This window comes from Thunnus albacares, chromosome 15, assembly GCF_914725855.1.
Source record: "Thunnus albacares chromosome 15, fThuAlb1.1, whole genome shotgun sequence".
Lineage (NCBI taxonomy): Eukaryota > Metazoa > Chordata > Actinopteri > Scombriformes > Scombridae > Thunnus > Thunnus albacares.
The window spans coordinates 5,045,269-5,063,951 of record NC_058120.1 but is presented as its reverse complement, the minus strand read 5'-3'; the positions used below and the strand labels follow the sequence as shown (position 1 = coordinate 5,063,951).

Here is an 18,683-nt window from a genome sequence, read left to right as displayed (position 1 = left end):
GTGGAGGCGCTGAGTGGTGTGTCCAGCACACTAGTGTGACGGAAGTGGCATGTTACGAGAGAGGACGTTTTGAAATGATAAACATTGGGGTTATTTTATGTAACCTAAATGCCTAGTTAGATATGTTTGTATAAGAGGAAAATGTTTCTATTTAGAAGGTAACGTTAGTCGTGGCTCATAACAACGTGTAATGAGCGAGTCAGCATAGTGTCTGTAACAGGGACTAAACGCACCGTTTTATTTGACATTGTTTAAGAGTTGAAAGATGAGAACTATGAGGCACTTATTGTACAGTAGGTGGTTGTTTGGTCTTAGTAAATCACCAAATGTGAACACGTCAGTTTCCAGCCAGACTAGACTGTTCAGTACCACCAACAGCTGCATGACTATAATGCCTGCCTGGGTCATTGATAAATATGGAAGCAATGACGTTTTAAGGTTCACTAAAAATGCCAGTTTCCCCGTCATCAACTACCCCAATGAGGTCATTGTCAGAGTGTTTGCAGCGGGACTGAACCCAATTGATGTCAGCATGAGAGGTGAGTGACAGGTGAGGCTGAATATTAGAATATACATTCATAACTATGTGTATGATATTTGACCCTGCAGGCTGAGATTGTGCTAAGAGACTCTACAAGCTATAATGAATACGTGATTGTGACAAGAAACAAATCCACATCTGACATGTGACTGCATAGCCAAGCTTAAGTGGGAGATAATGTTCTCTGTGAGCAAAAGAGAGGAAACAGTCAGGATAGAGATTTAGATGTGCAAAAATGATGTTGCCTGTGGTTTTCCTGTTTCTCAAAATGAATCATTTATACCAGTCTGTGACCCTAAAGAGGTGGTGTGTTCGTGTGTGGGTAGACAGTGAGGGGCACCAGCAGTGATCGTTTAGTGGAAGTGAAAATGTCACTAGCTTGCACTCTGACTTTCATCTTTCGGAAAACTCAGAACAGTTTGTCTGTTGTCAGGCTGCTGAGATCCTGGTTGCTTTCACTGCAGAGATGGGCTCTGTGATCAGTCTCACTAGTGACCTAAATACCCCCACTAGGGCTGAAACAATTAGTCAATTCATCAGTTAACTGATCATCAGAAAATTAATCAGCAACTCTTTTGATTACTGATTCATTGTTTGAGTCTCTTTTTTAAAAACAACAATGCTGATTAGTTGTTTGGTCTATAAAATGTCAGGAAATGGTGAAACATGTTTCCTAAACCCCAAGATGCAACCTAAAATGTCCTTTCCAACCCAAATATATTCATTTTACTATCATAGAGGACGAAGAGACCAGAAAATATTCACATTTAAGAAGCTGGAACCAGATAATTTTGTCATTTTTTGTTTAAAAAAAAAAGGACCCAAAATGATGAATGGATTAATTTTCATGGTCATGATGGCAGTGGGGTTAATGTATACTTTGTATATTCATTGCTGTATTCATTAGCCATTAGTATTCACTTCGGTCGCTTAGGAAACATAGCTCAAATTGAAGAAAATGCAAAAATGGTAGAAAGTGCAACACCTATGTAATTGTGTCAAGGCCTGAATAAAACACAATAAACAGCATGCCCTTTGTTATGAGTGGGACCAGTAACAGGCTTTTTAATCTCAAATAATTCAGACAGACTGAGTGACAGAACTGTAACATGAATATTAAAATCACCAGATATCAAAACTATCAAAGTCACACTGTGATTTTGGATAGCAATTTAACAAATACCCTTTATGTAAATGAAAAAAAAAGGTTTTTGACTTACATTATAAAAAAGAAAGGAATTTCATTTTGTGGCCAGTATGGACAAGAGGAACAATGACAGCAAACTGTATTAAGACACACTTATACAAATGTGAAACGATCCTGGAAGTGTGCGGTATAAAATTAGGTTCATATTGTAGCTGTGTGTCACCATATCTGAAACTGCGTGCATAATCACAACTCAAGCTCAACTTTATGCAAATGAGGTTCGTCCAGCGCAACGCCGTCAAACTAGGCAGTGCTGATCAAATATGAATCAAGATTGTTACTGCATTGCCTGTTTCAAATATTTTCAGAAACATACTTTGTGTGTACTGTATAGCTGAAAAATGAGATGGAGATGTTGAAAATAGTACCGCCCAACTCGCAGTACGTCACCCATCACATCACCCACCTGCCGGAGTGGTTTGTGGTCTGGTGCATCCAGAGGCATCCTGCCCAGGGTCTGCGTGTCAGCAACCTTAAATCGGTGCTGGCGGCCGGCTTCAGCACTGGTTGTTCGGCTGGGAGGTCCCCGGGCAGAGGGAGAGCATTTGCCAGGCAACACTTCACCAAAAAGCACAGCGTAAAAGGCTTTTTCTCCAGGGGTGACACGGAAATGAAGCCATCAGCAAGCTCTTCAGCAGAGAAATGTTAACACCGAACTCCATTGAAAAAAACAACAATTTAATATAACGATGATTAGCGATGGCTCGCCTGTTAACTAGTCATTTAAGTTACATTTTTACTGAAATTTTACGGAAAAGTCCACATTTACCCACAAAATAAATGCCGAATTAAACAGTGGCTCCTAATGTTACTTCATTTTTAAAATGTCGTCCATTTCCTACACCTACAAACGAGGCCTATTTTAAATTGTGTATTTTTATATAGAAGTTTGGCATTAGTTTTGTTCATTTCGGAGGCTGTTCAGTTGGGGCGTGCTTTCAGCGCCTTCAGTGGACACGACCCCCAGCATTTCAAAGCATCAAATGTGGGAGAAAAGTATTTGTACTGATTTGTACTCGTATATTTGATTAGTAGCTGTAAACTTGGCATTCACACATAGTATTGAGTTCTGTGTGAACTTTTTTCACCCACAAACAGATAGATATGTAACTGCAAACCTTTGTGCACATCTCCTTTATGCCCTCACACATTGGAAATTATTTGTGCAAATATTTTTCATTTGTTCACAAAATGTCATACACAGCTACAGATCTCCTTACGGATTCAAAAGTTAAATGTGTTTGTTCAGGTATTTTTCTTTTTACATATTCACACATTTGAATGTATTCATACAAAATGTTTTCACACATTAAGATATGGTGATACATAACTACAATACATATGACCCTAATTTTGTTCCATATTAGTGTTGAATGTTGAATGATCTACTTTCTTACTGACTGGAGAATTACTTTGGTATCTCCGCTCTTGATCTTTCTTTCATTTTTAGTCTATCCAACAGCCCCCGAAAGTACATATATTTTTCCTCTTGTGCTATCAGGTGGCTATGGTTCTGCAACATTGTCTATGAAGAGAGACCCTCTGAATATCAAGCAGTCGGGCAGCGAGTTCCCTCTCATCCTGGGGAGGGACGTGTCCGGTGTCATCATGGAGTGTGGCCTAGATGTGAAGTACTTCAGAGAAAGAGATGAGGTAAAAGAGAGCGAATAGCAGAGGAGTAGAGATGTATGCACGTAAACTCAGCAACCACTTCATTATACATACAGGTCGCCCCTTGTTTACAGAAACAGCTTGTTCCTCCACACATTGAGTCATGTATGAATAAAGTATGAGTGTGAAGTATGTCATCAGGGTGCTGTAAACAGAAATATCTAGCTGTGGCAACCTTGCTGCTGAGAAATATTAAACAAGAAAGATAATAATACGCTTCACTGAGTAATGAACGCACATAACCTGGTCTGATGAATCCTAATTTTTGCTGATGGCCAAGCCAGTGTTTGGCAGCAACAGTGTTTATGTGCAAGCAGCTGCTGATGTGATATGTGGGTGTGATTTCCTGGCTAATATTAGGCTCCGTAACGCCCTGTGAACATCATCATCACAGGGTATCTGGACACTGTGATTGACCTACTTCATGCACAGTCTACAATTACGCCAGGATTATGCATCATCAGCTCCATTTGGTTGAGATACATGACATGACTTGAGTCTTTTTCACATCAGGAGGTGGAAAAGATTCCTTGCAGAAAGCTGGGTGATGCTGTCAATACAGAGCCTGATCTGTTTTCTAGTTTCCCCAACTTGGTGTATTTTTAATTCAAGTCTTCCTCCACGCAAAAATGTGTTTTTCTTATTGTTCCTTCAGGTGGCTGTTTGAGCTTCACTGTGCAGAATGATGTATGTGCAGAGATTGTTTTCATATTAATCTGGTGAAAGTGGAAAGTTTCTCTGTGCTCATTTTAAATCTGAATTTAAGTTTAAGGCGTGTACCTACAAGGAGGATTTGTGATTTCACACCTAATTTGAAGCCAGTTGTGGTCTAGTGTGCAACCTACATAAGTGATATTTTCATAGATAAGGCTTTTTTTTTTTTTTTAATGAGTGAGAAGAGGAGTGGATGTAATTTTAAGATATTTTAATAAGGTTACTAAACCTTTTTTTGTAGAAAAACCCTATCAGACTCAAATTATTATCCTAAGCAGAGGGAACCTTTAATAATTTTATATTATTATTTGTTTAATTCTCCCCACATCCTTTGTGAGACCTCGGTTTCACTCAGCGTTAAGTTTCAATTCTTCTTGTTGTTTTTTTGTCTTTTTCAGTTCACCCTTAACTGTCCTCAATCACCAAACAATTCCTTCATAATAATTATTATATATTAAAATTCTTGGTTATTATTGACATTTTCATTTCAGGTTACCAGCTTGTTTTCCTCTCTGTGGTCGTTGACCCTGATGTGCAGTCTCTCTATGTGCAAGTGTGAAGGCGAACAGGCGGCTTTAAATAGGCCTGTTTTACCAGATCATGAAGTCATATGTGTTTTCTCACCACACATTCGTTGACTAATTGTAGCAGCATTAAAGCAGACAATGACTCATTTTGTGACATTACACATGTACTATCTACTCGTGGGAAGATGTATTCTAACGATTTTGCTGTACAGTCTTGTAGAACTAAACCACTATAAACTTACTATATAGAAACTGAGACGTGCAGCAGAAATCTGTCCCCTTTTTCTTGTTATATGTGTGTTATGTATGTCTTTAAGCGTGCTGTTGCTGTGTCTTTTTCAGGTGTGGGCAGCTATCCCACCATGGAAGCAGGGAAGCCTGGCTGAGTTTGTGGTGCTGAGTGCCAATGAGGTATTTAGATTTGCTTCTATCTGTGTGGAAGTAAAACACTTCATCAGTTCTGTGTAGTCAGTTTCCTTCTTGTTGATTGCGGTTTGTTAAGGGTGTTAATCAGTTTCAAAATCAGCAAATATGTTTGTTTTTTTTGTTCCTCCTATGATTTAAAAAGGTGGCCCAGTTGTTGCTGCTTCTCACTGCTGCGTGCTAATGAAAGAAGAACTGATTTGACCGTGTATCGTGTGAACATCCGACACAGTTGTGCTGAAAATCAGATGTATTCTCATAATAACTCAGGAAGTGTTGGTCACTGAAAGGTGAGATGTGTGTTGTGTTCAGGTATCCCACAAACCAAAGTCACTGAGCCACACAGAGGCTGCGGCCATTCCATACGTGGCAACCACTGCCTGGTCAGCACTTGTTAACACTGGTGGGCTCACTAAAGACAACTGTACCAAGAAGCGGTGAGAGAACACTACCACACACACACACACACACACACACACATAGCCACATGCAATTTCCACTTGTTGTTGATCCCTGTCCACCCCAAAGAAGCTCGCTTGTCTTTGATCTAGCCAATTATTCCACTCGCTGCTCCCTCTAAGCTTAGTCCCTGTTAGCCCGCTCCGTAATGAGCTTTTGGGTGATGTGTTCTACTTCTCTGGCAGCGGCTCAGATGCTCCCTTGCACCGCAGTGAACTTGACACGCTAAAGCCTGAAGTGCGTTTGACATGAATCCTAATGAGGGAGAGTCTGTGCAACAGTGGTGTAGAAAGCAGAGTGGGTGCTATTGTTGAAATGTTTTGCTGTTTCCTCTTCCTCGCAGGATTTTGATCCTTGGAGGATCTGGGGGAGTGGGAACATTTGCTATACAGGTATGGATGAAGAGGAGGAGGATGTTGCTCAAGCTGTATATTGTATATTTTATGTCATTGTGTTAAATTTTTTAAGTGCATCAGGCTAAAACAGGCTTCTCTCAACATAAAAATGATTATGTTCCCCTGTTCTCTACACATGCAAAATGCAGACAAAGACAACAGAATGACAGCAACATAAAAAAAAAACCAACAACACTGATCTGGAGATAAAGTCTGTTTGTGCTGTCAGGTTTCATACAGGGTCATACATTTTGTTTGGTGACCTGGATACTGCAGCTCACATTGCACAGAAGCAACATTTGATCTTATTAATAATACACCCTCCATGCTCCTCAAACATCAGATAACATTTTGCTCCTTACAGTAATCCAAACATATATTTGTTTTGTAGTTATGACATAAATACTATAAAATTACTCCACACACTTCAGCCTGATGTGCTCATATTTGAAGATAGAACTGATGCTGTTATGTCTCCAGATGTTGAAGGCGTGGGGAGCCCATGTGACTGTTACATGCTCCCAGAATGCTGAGCGGTTCGTAAAGGGACTGGGGGCGGACCATGTGGTGGACTACACCGCCGGACCTGTTGATGAGCCACTCAGTGCCTTGGAGAAGTGAGAGAGTCACACACACACACACACACACACACTGGTTTTTGCATTTATATCACTATTTAATTGGAGATGGTGAGTGTGTGTGTCTCGTTACCATGGCAACCCAGTCACTGTGCGGTCTGCTCATTAGCGTGGGAAATCTGTGGCCTTTAATTAACTGAGAACTCTATCACACTCAGACTTGATCTCTTTCTCCATTTCTGTCATCTTTTCAATCATCCTCCCCCCCCCACACACCTACTAATTCTGCCTCTCATTTACTTTGTCTTCTATGCCCACTCACCCATCACTTATGTATCTTTGCTGGTGTCTCTTCTTTTCACCAACCCTACCGCTCTTCACCTGAAGATTTGACCTGATCCTGGATAATGTAGGGGGGGATACGGAGCGCTGGGCGCTGAATCTGCTTAAGCCTTGGTGTGGCGCCAAGTATGTCACCCTTGTGACACCCTTCCTCCAGAACACTGACACGCTGGGTATTGCTGATGGCATGCTGCAGACTGCTGCCACCATGACCACCAAGGCCCTCAAGGTAATTATTTTCCACATATTCATTGTGGAAATCCAAAAGGATACACAAGTACTGTTTGTTGCTGCTTTTATTATTTTGTCAGCTAATATTAATTAGTTTGTAGAAGTACAGTAAGAATAGTGTCATCTGATATATATTTTTTGTAACCATTTATCTTTATTCTACCAAGCCAGGAATCAAATTCATAGTCAAACAATGAAAAAGGGGAACTTTCTGCATGCAAACCTCACCTCACAATATGAGGTTACTCAATTAACTCTCCCTATATGGCCAAAAGTATGTGGAAACATGTTGTTGCAACCAATTATATTTTTTGAGCATCTCACTACAAAGCCACTGGCAGTCATGTGTTGCTATAACAGCCTCCACATTTCTGGTGTCAGGCTTTTGTAAATTTTGTAACCTGGCTGCAGGGATGTGCTCCCATTCAGACACAAAAGCATTAGTATCGGGTGATAAAGCCTGGCTTGCAGTCGGCGTTCCAGTTCATCTCAAATGCATTGGGTGGGGTTGAGGCGAAAGCTCCATGCAGGCCAATTAAGTAAGCAAACTGGGAAAAGCATTTCTCTATGGACCTTGGCATTGTGCATTGTCATGTTGAAACAGAAAAATCATAGTAATAATAACTTTATTTATATAGCACTTTTCAAAAACAAGTTACAAAGTGCTTTACAAAGACATAAAAACCAAAAGAGAAATTACCAGATAAATATTAAATAAAAGTAGAATTGATACAATAATAATATCAAGTGAGGTTAAGGCATGAATTACTAAAACACAGAGTAAAATATAAAGAATAACTGATTCTGAAGAGAAAAGCATTTATAAAAAAATGCGTTTGTAAGAGAGATTTAAAAGAGGAAATAGAACTTAGCCTGCCTGATCTCCTCTGGCAGATCGTTCCAGAGTTGACTCTAAAGGCTTGGCCCCCCTATGGCTTCTGGCCTTGACCTAGGAATTACTAACAGACCTCTGCCGGAGGATCTCAGGCTGCATTCAGGCTTGTAAGGGGTTAGAACTGTGTGTCTGTGATATATACGAGGGCCAACCCCAGACATGCTTTAAAAGTAATCAATAAAATTTTAAATCAATTCCAAAAAAAAAAAAAAATAGGTGTTATGTGGAGTCTTTTACTGGATTTTGTGAGTAGTTTTGCTGCAGCATTCTGGACTAGTCATAGGCTGGAGAGGTTGTATTGACCACATTAGTCTATGTGAGATGTAATGAAAGCGTGAATGACAGTTCCAGATTTTTTCGAGATATTTCAAAGGTGCAGAAAGCAGGATTGAACAACTGGCTTCACCCGTTGGTCAAAGTTAAGTTTGTTGTCGAAAATAACACCTAGATTTATGTGCTGGGTTTTGATGCAAGAGAACAGACAACATAAGTGGGGACAACATAAATGGAGAATAATAAAGAGCCACAGACACACAAGGGTAGTACTGCTCAGCTTGCAGCTCTGCACTTTCCTTTGGCCAATGCAGCAGTAGATACAAGCAACCAGAGACTGTTTTGTTTTTTTGGGGTTTTTTTGTCCTGAAAGACTTCTGGCAGACAAAAGGAGGAGAAGCATAGTCGATATTCATTCAGTGGCCGAGCCTTGAGACACTCAATAGGAGAAATGGGAGGTGGAGGATTTAAAGTCACCAATGGCCACACAAAATGTCCTATTAGAAAGATAGGAACAAAAAAACAATCTGAAACTGTACCCAATATGCCTACCAAATGCTTAAGACATTAAATTAAAATCACATGATCAACTATATCAAAAGCTTTTCAAAAGCTTTTTCATCTCCATGCTCATAAATAACCTATTTAATTGCAAAATGCCTTTAAATTAATAATTAAATGAAATTACAGTTTGAGTATCTACAACCAAAGCTTATTTCAAACTTGTAGATTGAAGAGCTCATTACATTCATCGCATCCTGTCGGTGTACCCACTGCGGTGAACTCCATGCAGAGCAAAGCTTGCATGCAGTGCATTTGTGGCGGCAAGTTGGCGTGTGTTTCACATCTGTGCATTACTGTCATCAACTTTTTCCACTCATTTCTTCATAACCACACAATCCACAGTATGAACCCACTCGTGGTTCACAGTTTTTTGTAGTACAAATAGATACAATTGTTAACCTAACCTAATTGTTATCGTGTCAGTGTCGTGTGGCATTATAGTCAACTGAAACTTAACATCTCTACTTCCTTCTGATGTACCTGGAGGAGAATTATAGGAATTATTATTAGGTGTTTATAGATGTTTAGTATCTAGACCTTAAAAGAAAGCTCTGTCTAGTTCTGTGTGTTGAACACACATGTACTGTTTGGGAGTTTGACTCATCATTAACAAGTGCAAACCAGTGCTTAATGATAAGCCCAAGTAACGAGAACATATGCAAATTTTTTCAGTTACATTTTCTTAGTAACAAGGAAACTGTGTTGACACACATCTGAAACAGGATGTGAGGTGACAGAAATGTGAAATGTGCAATATGAAATGTCTTGAAGTTGTTCCTGTGCATTCACAAAAAAAATTCAAAAAGCTGTGCTCATAATCTTTAGTTGGCTCATACTTTGCACTCTCTAAAATTAATTCTAGCCACAGAAACATGGGAAAAGTAAACGGGTGAAAAGGAAACAGGGTTCTCAAAATCATACTATTCTGCCACAAGTTTTTCAAGAACCAAAAGTAATGAAATTAGAACAAACAACGACTTGTTAAATAGCTAATCATTGTTGTATGGAGAATTGGCTATCAAGGTGAAAGAATATTTTTTCATTTTCTTTAATTTTGTTGCAACTTTAAATCTTACGGCTGTCATTGATCTATGTTTTTCTTATGGTCAATAAATCCCATAAAAACACCAACTCCAACTATGCATTAGTCTCTTTCTACCTTCCCTACCCTACCCAAGGCCTCAAGCCCATTTGCTGCTGTTGAAGAGTAAATCTTTAAAAATGAGTCACAAATATATAGGTTAATTTTTAAAAAGTAACAGCTGGGCACTGTAATTTTTTTTTAATTGGCTCGAAGGATGGCATTGCTGATTGGTCGTCCACCACTTTGGTCCAAACTGGTCTCAATGACTTTGGTGAATCTCTGAATTTTCCTCTAGTGTCACCAAGACGTACAAATTGGATTATGACCAAATACCTGCAAAACTAATGACATTTCCATCAGCCTCAGCAGAGCTTTGTGTTTAGTGCTAATTAGCAAATGTTAGCATGCTAACATGTTAAACTAAGATGGTGGACACAGTGAATATTATACCTGCTTATCAGCATGTTAACATTAACATATCATTGAGTCACCAGGCTGACATTAGTATTTAGCTCAAAGTAACGTTACTAATACAGCACAGCCTCACAGAGCTGCTAGTGTGACTCTGTAGACTCTGTCTTGTTAATAGTTGTTGGACAAAAAATGAGGTGTGTTACAGGGGTGTATAAGCTAGCCTATATCACGCTTTGGCTAAACAGACGGTACTTAGCACGATCAGTTAATTGTTGGTTTTTGTCTTTTCATGGGATTTGTTGACAATAAAAAATATAGAATATCACCAGCCTTATCTTTAAATTTGAAAGTGATTTAATGACACCTTGTTCAGTAGAATGGAGTTTAGTGTCTGACTTTGTCATTGCTACCATCCTTCATTGCTTTCAAGTAAAGCTGGATTTAAATTAAATTATTCATGAATTTGAGACTGGAGGATTGTAATGGGCCGGGGAAGCCCCTGAGTAACTTTCCCTTTTCTGCTAAATAAAGAGTTATGTGACTGTTAAACTAAGGGGTTTTCCCCAGGTGAATAGACAGACAGAGGTATGACAGGAAACAGACTGTCCATGCTACATGATATCATTTGAAATGAGGATAAAAAATGTATTAGTCACATATTTGAATAGTATATAATACTCCTGCACTAGTCACTCAACTTTTTCACTTCCCTCCAAGCAAACAGTAAGTATCCAGTTTCTTTTCTCTCTGCTACCAGTCTTTAACTCTTTTCTCCTTCTTGTGTAACCAGATAGGATAGTGTGTCATATAGTCTGACACTTTCATAGCATCTTAGATAAATGTTCTATTTCTATTTTCATACAAAAATATGGCCCACTAACCCCCAGTTTAAATTCACTTGAATTCCCTCAATAGAATTGTGCTCAGCTTATGTTTTTCATGGTCACACAATGTAATGCAAGACCGGAAGATGTGCGCTCCCACCGGGAGGATCTAATGTACGACAGCATTGTCTCTCATTAGCACCCACACCCTCCAATCAGAACTACAATCTGAGGCAGATTATTCAGACTGACGCAGCTTTTTCCAGTTGCTGATGCATTGTTTTAGTGTTAATGACGTATTTTTCAGTCAGAGTCGACGAGGTGTATGCTACAGAGTCCACTTATAGATTTGGCTTCCAGTAAGAAAGGGACTTTGTGACATTTTAGACAGGAAGCAAAACATACTGTAGATCTCTCACACCTCACATCTCCGTTTTCACTCTCTCTCACACACACTGTGTACATTGTTGGTAAAAGGATAACTAGAGCGCCGACAGCTGGCTTGGTTGTCACAGTGCCCTCTTTTCCAAATGCACCTGAAGGAAACACGTTAAATAACTCCTTTATATCAAAGATCCCTACAGTCCACACACACACACACACACACATACACCGTCAAACATAACAAAAGACTGAGTCAACTAATTTCTCCTTTTGTTACGCTATCTTACCCTGTTGCTAAAGGCTTTAGGGGAAATGGGCTGCTCCACCCAACCACCTGACACACATGAGTCTCTGGATATAAGCCTGTGTTGAATAATGTCATATCATATGTATAGATGTACAGATGATATAAAATTAGCAATTCTGTGCATCCTGGATGTTGTTAATTGCATTGTTTACCATATTTACACATTGTAAAGAAGAAAAATAGATGTGAGCTTACACATGTATGTAATGCCTTGATACATGCACACTTCCTTTGTTTTTCACACTTCCTTTCTTTGTTTCTAACTATTAAGACACACTAAACCACTCGTGAATTCATGACCTCAGGCAAGCACTACTGACACACATAATAAACACTCAGTTTGTTTTTTTTCTTTTAGTTTTAAATCTGATGTTGAAGTCGGTACTATATTGGAATTGGAAAAGCTGTCCAGAAAAGCATTCATATACAAGTCAAACAAGAATGGAGATAATGTATAACCCTGTCTAACCCCCATTACTGACATGGAAATAGTCCGATATAGCTCGACCCCATGTAACTTGCATGGTCTGACAGGCATATGAATACATAGGAATCCTGAGTAGATGTGTAGGTACTCCTCTAACACTCATCTAATGAAGGATTGAAACCTGAAGGCCATCTAAGAAGCATATAAACATGGTGCAATTTTAAATGCGATACCAATTATTTCCTTAAAAGCAATTTGGCTTTTATGAAACTTTTGCAAAACACCCACATACTGATTGCTAAAATGTAGTGTAACAGTAGAACAAATAGAGAGGAGTCATAAAGTCAGTAAACCAGCTCAGTGTTGTCACTTGCACAATAATATCTATTTAATCTTTGCTAACATTAGCTAACATTAGCTACCATAAGCTAATGGTCATACCAGAACAAGTAAGGCTGTAGCAGCAAAACTCCTGAGTGTAATGCATTGAGCAAAGTTGCATTTTATTTATAACTTTGAAACATTACATAACCTTGTTGATTAACATTTATGAAGACAAACAATTCCAACCAGTCCACCAGATTTCTAACGTGACGTACCAGATGGTTTGTTACACAGAACCATCTGAGAAGTCGTCCTTGGAAACTGTTTAAAAAAGGGCAGGCACTTTCAAAAAATACTTGGCAGGTGATCGGATAAACCATCTGTCTATCACCAGACATCTATTATCGTCTTACCTTGAGAGGCAGCTGGATCTCGAGATCATGTGAGAATCCTCATAGGACGCTGGTTGGTCGGAACCACTGGTGGTTCGGACACAAGCACATGACTTGAAGCCTGACAAGATGGATTCTCGCATGAGCTTGTGATGTTGTGATTTAGCGAATCCAGCTGCCTCGCAAGGTAATCAGAATTTACACCAGCTAGAACTATAAGCCTACAGTTATCACTACTTTTTATTTATCTTTTATGGCAGGAATTAACAGAACAGAGTCATAAAGAGTCATAAAGTCAGGTAGAATGCTGTGAGGAAGTAAGCCAGAAAAGCAACTAACATGTTTTAGATGTTACATGTTTAGATTTACAGTATCAGTTCCTGTCGTCTAACTCTCTTATAGCTTAAGACACCTCGTCAGACCTCATTATCATGCATTGTCATGTTAACATCTTTAAAAGTTTCACAAGTTGTTTTCATGCCATTTCTCTTTTTCTGTTTTCTCGCAGCACCTTGTTAAAGGAGTTCACTACCGCTGGGGATTCTTTGCACCTAGTGGTCCAGCATTGGATGACATAAGGGAAATGGTGGATGCAGGACAGGTACGGTACCGTTTTATTCTCTAAACTGTTTAGGGACTGATGACGAACTGACCTGTGTTTCCTCCAATTTTTAAAGCATTGTGTGCACTTTACGGTCTAATAAAATATGCAGCAATGTTCAGCAATAGCAAGGTGATTATTAGAAATGAATGACTTGAAATGCATGGGTCACAAACATTATAAATCATTGAATGCATTTGACATCTCCACAAATTAAATATTGGTAATCCTGCAGTTTTATAGATTACATTGTGATTTATTATGTAGTTCAACTGAGGCTTATCTTGCCCTTTATGCAGATAACACCCCTCTATTTATTTTGTTTCTCACTCCAGCATTATCCTGCACAAACAATGGTTTAAAGTAAACAATATAGAAAAGCGCTGATGGGAAGAAACTGCATTTAAGATCTGATTCTGTTCATACAGTTTATAGAGTTCATGCACAAATATTTAAGCCTTACAATGTTGATACTATAACTCCTAATAGTTGAGAAAAAAGGCTTCCTGTCCCTTTGCTCAGTCTTCCTCTATCTGCTCTCTGTCAGATCCGCGCAGTGGTGGAGGAGACCTTCAGCTTTTCACAGGTTCCCCAGGCCTTTGAGAAGATGGAGAAGGGTCATGCCAGAGGAAAGACTGTGGTCCAGATCAGCTCAGGGGGAGAAGACTTATAACACTAACTCTTGGAGACTGTGGGAAATTTACTTTTCTGTACTATTATGAAACAAAATTTCTGTAAAAAGTAAAAGGAAATCATGTACATGAACGGTCTCAGCTTAATTTATCCACAGCTGCAAAGAAGGTACAATAAGACACATAAACAAGGTTAGCACTGTTGCTTCTCTCATGTGGGTTTTGCAGCTTCACTCTGTGTTTGGCTGCTGAAAATATGTAATGTAAGCACTACAGTTGCTGTTGTATGTTTTAAAAAGTTTGTCATTTTTATACTGGCTTGAATAAAAGTCACAAAAAACAACAACTAACTAATTATTTTTGATTGAAAAATGTAAATTGCAAACATTTTAACATATACAATTGACAGCGTCAGAAAACATCTAATATTAGTCCATATACATCTGCAGTGTTAGCTTGGAATAAACCAGGCCCCCTATTTAGCATTCGTAAGCAGTATGTAAACATTTAGTAAATGGTTTATAACACAATATAATGTAGTTGTAATCAGATGCAAGTACATTTTAAGTGTTTATTAATGTACAGTATTTGACAACAGATAACTTTTCCTATGTAGACTTATTTTAAATTATTACATCTGTATTTACTGTCATGTCATTCATTATCTGTTTAGATACCAGTATCTACTTATGGATGTGTGATGAGTTATAGTTTTTGACAAATATATTAATAAACACTTTTGCAATTTGCTTAAAAATATTAGTGTGTTGTAAACCATTTATCAAATGTTTATGTACTGAATATAAATGCTAAATATGGGGACTTAAAGTAAAGTGTTACTGGAAAGGTGAACATAAATTATTTCTTGAAATCATTTCATAATTTCACTTACGTAATATTTGACGTAAGCAGCACGGCATGGAGATAAGGAAGCAGTGAGGAACAAGTGAAGACTCGATTTTCTCCTTTTCAACTGATATACATTTACCTTTAAAAAAACATGTCAGTTAAAGTAGTTCAGCTCTGATATGATGGATATGTTGCACTTTAATCATACATTTAGTCAAATATAGCTTAACCTCAATTGATCTCAGAGTGACAGTGCACAGTGGCGAAATTAATCATCAGCAGCATTATCAGTAGTAGTTTTTGTGGGAAAGTAGCAACTGCAACTGCTAGTGACAGAAACCCCAAGTAACTAATAGAAATTGTTCCACATGTCAAATGTTACCTGGAACTTCTCTTTGCTTGGGTTTTTTCACTGATATTTCTTTCCTCCAGTGATAAGGTATACACACAAACACTTACAGTAAAAGAGTCACTTGGTCATGTGTGTGTGTGTGAGAGAGAAAGATGGAGAGATCTTTGCAGTGTTGTGTTTGTGTACAGCTAATGATGGACTTGATAACCTCCAGTGAATGTGGCTGCTTCCTCTGCTTGGTATCATATTGCTAACATTTAAGAGCAAGCCCGACAGATAAGTGTCCATGGCAGAGTAAATGTTTGTGCAGCTATGTGTCTGTTATCTTAATAAAATTAAATACAATACAGGGAATACTGATTCCAATACAGAGAATACTGCATTTAAGTGTAAACGCCTTATGTTTGTTGTTGATCAAGTTTGCATAACTACGAGGTGTTGCAACTCTGAGGCAACAGTTTTTGGTGATGTTGTGAAATTTATTATACATGTAAGTATTATTTGTACCTCAGATGTTGGAGACTAGAAACAGGAGGAAATGCCACTTTTTATTTTGCATTTAGTTTGTACACATTTTTAATGAATTTTAAGAAGTGTTGGCGGCTAATCATCTTATTTTGTGCCAATAATCAAACTATAAATGTGTCTATTTCAGTGCACCAATGGATCACACCAAATACTTTGTGCCACAAGCAGCCACCACACCACACTTACACTTACCACCACACCACACTTGTAATTGCTGTTGCCACAGGTTTTGTTGTGGCGACAGCAATAACACACAATGGAAAGTGATTTTATTTTCAAAAAATGATGCAAGAAAGAAAATTACATTTTTATTTCATGTGTAACAGTTCTCTCTTTTACATTCACATATTTACAATGGGCAGCATCGTTATTTCAGTTCTGCTTTGAAATTTAACCTCAAATCTATACACTTGATGCTTATGTACAACTTATAAGTCCTAAAAAGATATCAAAACTTTACAATAGATCATTGCTGATCTACAGTAATTACAGACACAAAAACATGTTAATACATGTTTGGAGTGTAGGCATATTGGACTTCATGTTACAGACATCAATATACAGTATACATTCATATTTGCCAACAGTATGATCAGAAAACACACTGACACAATGTAGTAGAAAAGTACCAATAAAAAGAGGTTTGCAGCATTGAAACAGGGCTGAGCTCTCACTGCATGCAGTGAAAACATGAGAGGGGTTGATGGAGTCTTTGGTATACAGGGTTTGAAAATCAAGTGGTTAACGATAAGCAATATTTTCACATTTATGTGCATGAAAGAGAGTGCATGTTTTTCAAAGTTTGGTTAATAGTTATAATGTTGATCCAGTCAATGGTTACCCTCCTCAACAAGAGTGAACAAGAGTCAAAATACAACTAAAGAGTGCAGTGCTTGCACAAAATCCGCTTTAGAGCCTATCTCAGTGGTGTGAGTTCCACAGTGGAGCTGCGTCATAGGGCTCAGTCTCTCTGCAGAAGTGCAGCTGAGGGCTGTGAGGCTCATCAGATTACAGGATCTCCACTGTCCATCTTTGGTTCAGTTTTCTCTCATCAAAAGTGTTGAGGATCACCTGGTTCTTATCATACTGATGACCGCCTGGGAAACAAAGAGAATAAAACGCAGCTGTTTTTATAAACTAATACACACTGTTTAAAACAACTGTTAAAGTGACCAACACAGATTTTTTGCTCACATGTGGCACACATCAGACAAATATTGTGAATATAGAAAAAGCAGATGGAAATCTGATACTGTATTTTCACATCTGTTCTGAGGTTAAAAAAATAATGACAGCTCCTTGTGAGTGCAGCCAGCCATTTTCACCGCTGCACATCCTTGATACACCAGGAGATGGCGCAATTGGATTAGGACTGAATCTCAATCACTGCGCTGAGGCTGAACCACACCTTTTAAATTTATTCCATAAAAAGTAACTAGACAAAGATATGTGTGTGTAGGTCAAGACAGAGCTATCTGACCTTTGACCTCCAGGACCAGGTCAGGTTTGAGGTGGCAGTGCACTAGACCGTCTGGGGTGATGTTCCACAGCTGGTTGTCTTTGCCTCGCTCCGGGGAAACACAAAGCCTACTGCCTGCCATCACCACATTGCCTGTGGTCCCCAGGCAACAGTCCTCCATCAGCTGAAGACAGGGAGGACATGGTGGATAGAGATGGAGAAACATTAGCATGTATAAGCTGTTTAACTCTTTGTTATATTGTAGTAAACTAGTTTAAAAAACATCTGAACTGAGATTGCTATTGTTAGTTGCTCATTTTTATATGTGAAAAACTCCCAAAACAACAAAGTACTCATATAGGCATTATCAGATAGTTATATGGGATACATACATATGAGAATTTTTTTAAAGCCACTCACAATCTTTTTGGGGCTGTGCTAAAAACTTGCTCTTGACCCTTTGCACTGCAATCTGCTAACAGACAGTACTGAGAAACAATCTGTAGCAGAGGTAACCAGTGGACGGACTGAAGTCTGTTGGGAATACATGTTATTTCCTGCTTTCTATTATTGTCTTGATCACACCCTTGTTCTAAGGTACAGTGGTAACTCTGACAAAACAACAGTGCATGCCACTGTGGCACAATTCTCTCCCATCTCTGCAGAGATTATTGCTCTTTTCTCTCACTGCTAACACTGTAGGTCTATGCAGGTGTGATTATCTTGCAGGAGCTCTTTGGACAGTTTTGATGCCCATTCTTGGCATTATGTGAAGCTATAAAAATGCAGGTTTAGATGCAAGATGCCACTATTTCAGTGTTGGTACTGTGTTGTACCTTGCAGTTAAGCTGCCCGTCCAGATAGAGCCAGTTCTGCTCTACCCCCCCTGTCTCCTCCATGGCCTGAACCCTCATCAGGTTGATGTCATCCAGTGTTCCTGTCAGTGACATCATACATCCTGTCTCCCTGTTCCGCAGACGGAAGTACATCTGTTTCTGTTGATTAGAAACATGCACAAACATTGATTTGACCTTGTAAATACATGTCGAAAATACATGTCAATTTAAAATGAAAGGTTTGAGTTATATTACATAACTGGCTGTATTTATTAACATGACAATATTTTATTTGGTATTTTATTGAATTAAATATTCCTCTTTTTTGTTACTTCCATGTCAAATTGGAAAAATAATCTCACAGTAAAAAGAAATATTTTCTGTATGAGAGAAGGAAAAAAAATGATCAACCTGACTCATGATATTAGAGGTCCATCAACACCAGTAACA

General features: G+C 38.6%; 2 protein-coding genes across 5 annotated transcripts in view; one reads left to right on the top strand and one right to left on the bottom strand.

Moving 5' to 3' along the window:
* Positions 1-34: 34 nt before the first annotated feature.
* On the top strand, positions 35-14,552 carry rtn4ip1 (reticulon 4 interacting protein 1). Of its 4 annotated transcripts, none has more exons than XM_044374068.1 (9): positions 35-539; positions 3,250-3,401; positions 5,003-5,071; positions 5,396-5,520; positions 5,886-5,934; positions 6,418-6,554; positions 6,903-7,086; positions 13,485-13,577; positions 14,125-14,552. In XM_044374068.1, the coding sequence occupies exons 1-9, from the start codon at positions 266-268 to the stop codon at positions 14,248-14,250; spliced, it is 1,209 nt and encodes a 402-aa protein (XP_044230003.1). In that variant the 5' UTR covers positions 35-265; the 3' UTR covers positions 14,251-14,552. The 4 variants fall into 4 exon arrangements, with proteins under 4 accessions (XP_044230003.1, XP_044230004.1, XP_044230005.1 ...); XM_044374069.1 differs by having other exon boundaries at positions 35-550; XM_044374070.1 differs by lacking the exon at positions 35-539 and adding an exon at positions 2,237-2,325.
* A 1,681-nt stretch (positions 14,553-16,233) lies between these two features.
* crybg1a (crystallin beta-gamma domain containing 1a) overlaps positions 16,234-18,683 on the bottom strand; it is a 46,077-nt gene continuing 43,627 nt past the window's right edge. Inside the window, exons 21-23 of the mRNA XM_044374063.1 lie at positions 18,234-18,392; positions 17,419-17,581; positions 16,234-17,035 (exon numbers count right to left, since the gene is read on the bottom strand). Of these exons, the coding sequence (XP_044229998.1) occupies positions 16,947-17,035; positions 17,419-17,581; positions 18,234-18,392 (411 nt within the window). The 3' untranslated portion in view covers positions 16,234-16,946. The remainder of the gene's footprint in view (positions 17,036-17,418; positions 17,582-18,233; positions 18,393-18,683) is intronic.

What these genes read in the sequence shown, in the direction of transcription:
- rtn4ip1 (XM_044374068.1), top strand. Translation starts at nt 266, where the DNA reads ATGAGAACTATGAGGCACTTATTGTACAGTAGGTGGTTGTTTGGTCTT. An exon ending in TGGGAACATTTGCTATACAG is followed by an intron (nt 5,935 to 6,417) that starts GTATGGATGAAG and finishes TTATGTCTCCAG; the next exon opens with ATGTTGAAGGCGTGGGGAGC. An exon ending in CCACTCAGTGCCTTGGAGAA is followed by an intron (nt 6,555 to 6,902) that starts GTGAGAGAGTCA and finishes CTTCACCTGAAG; the next exon opens with ATTTGACCTGATCCTGGATA.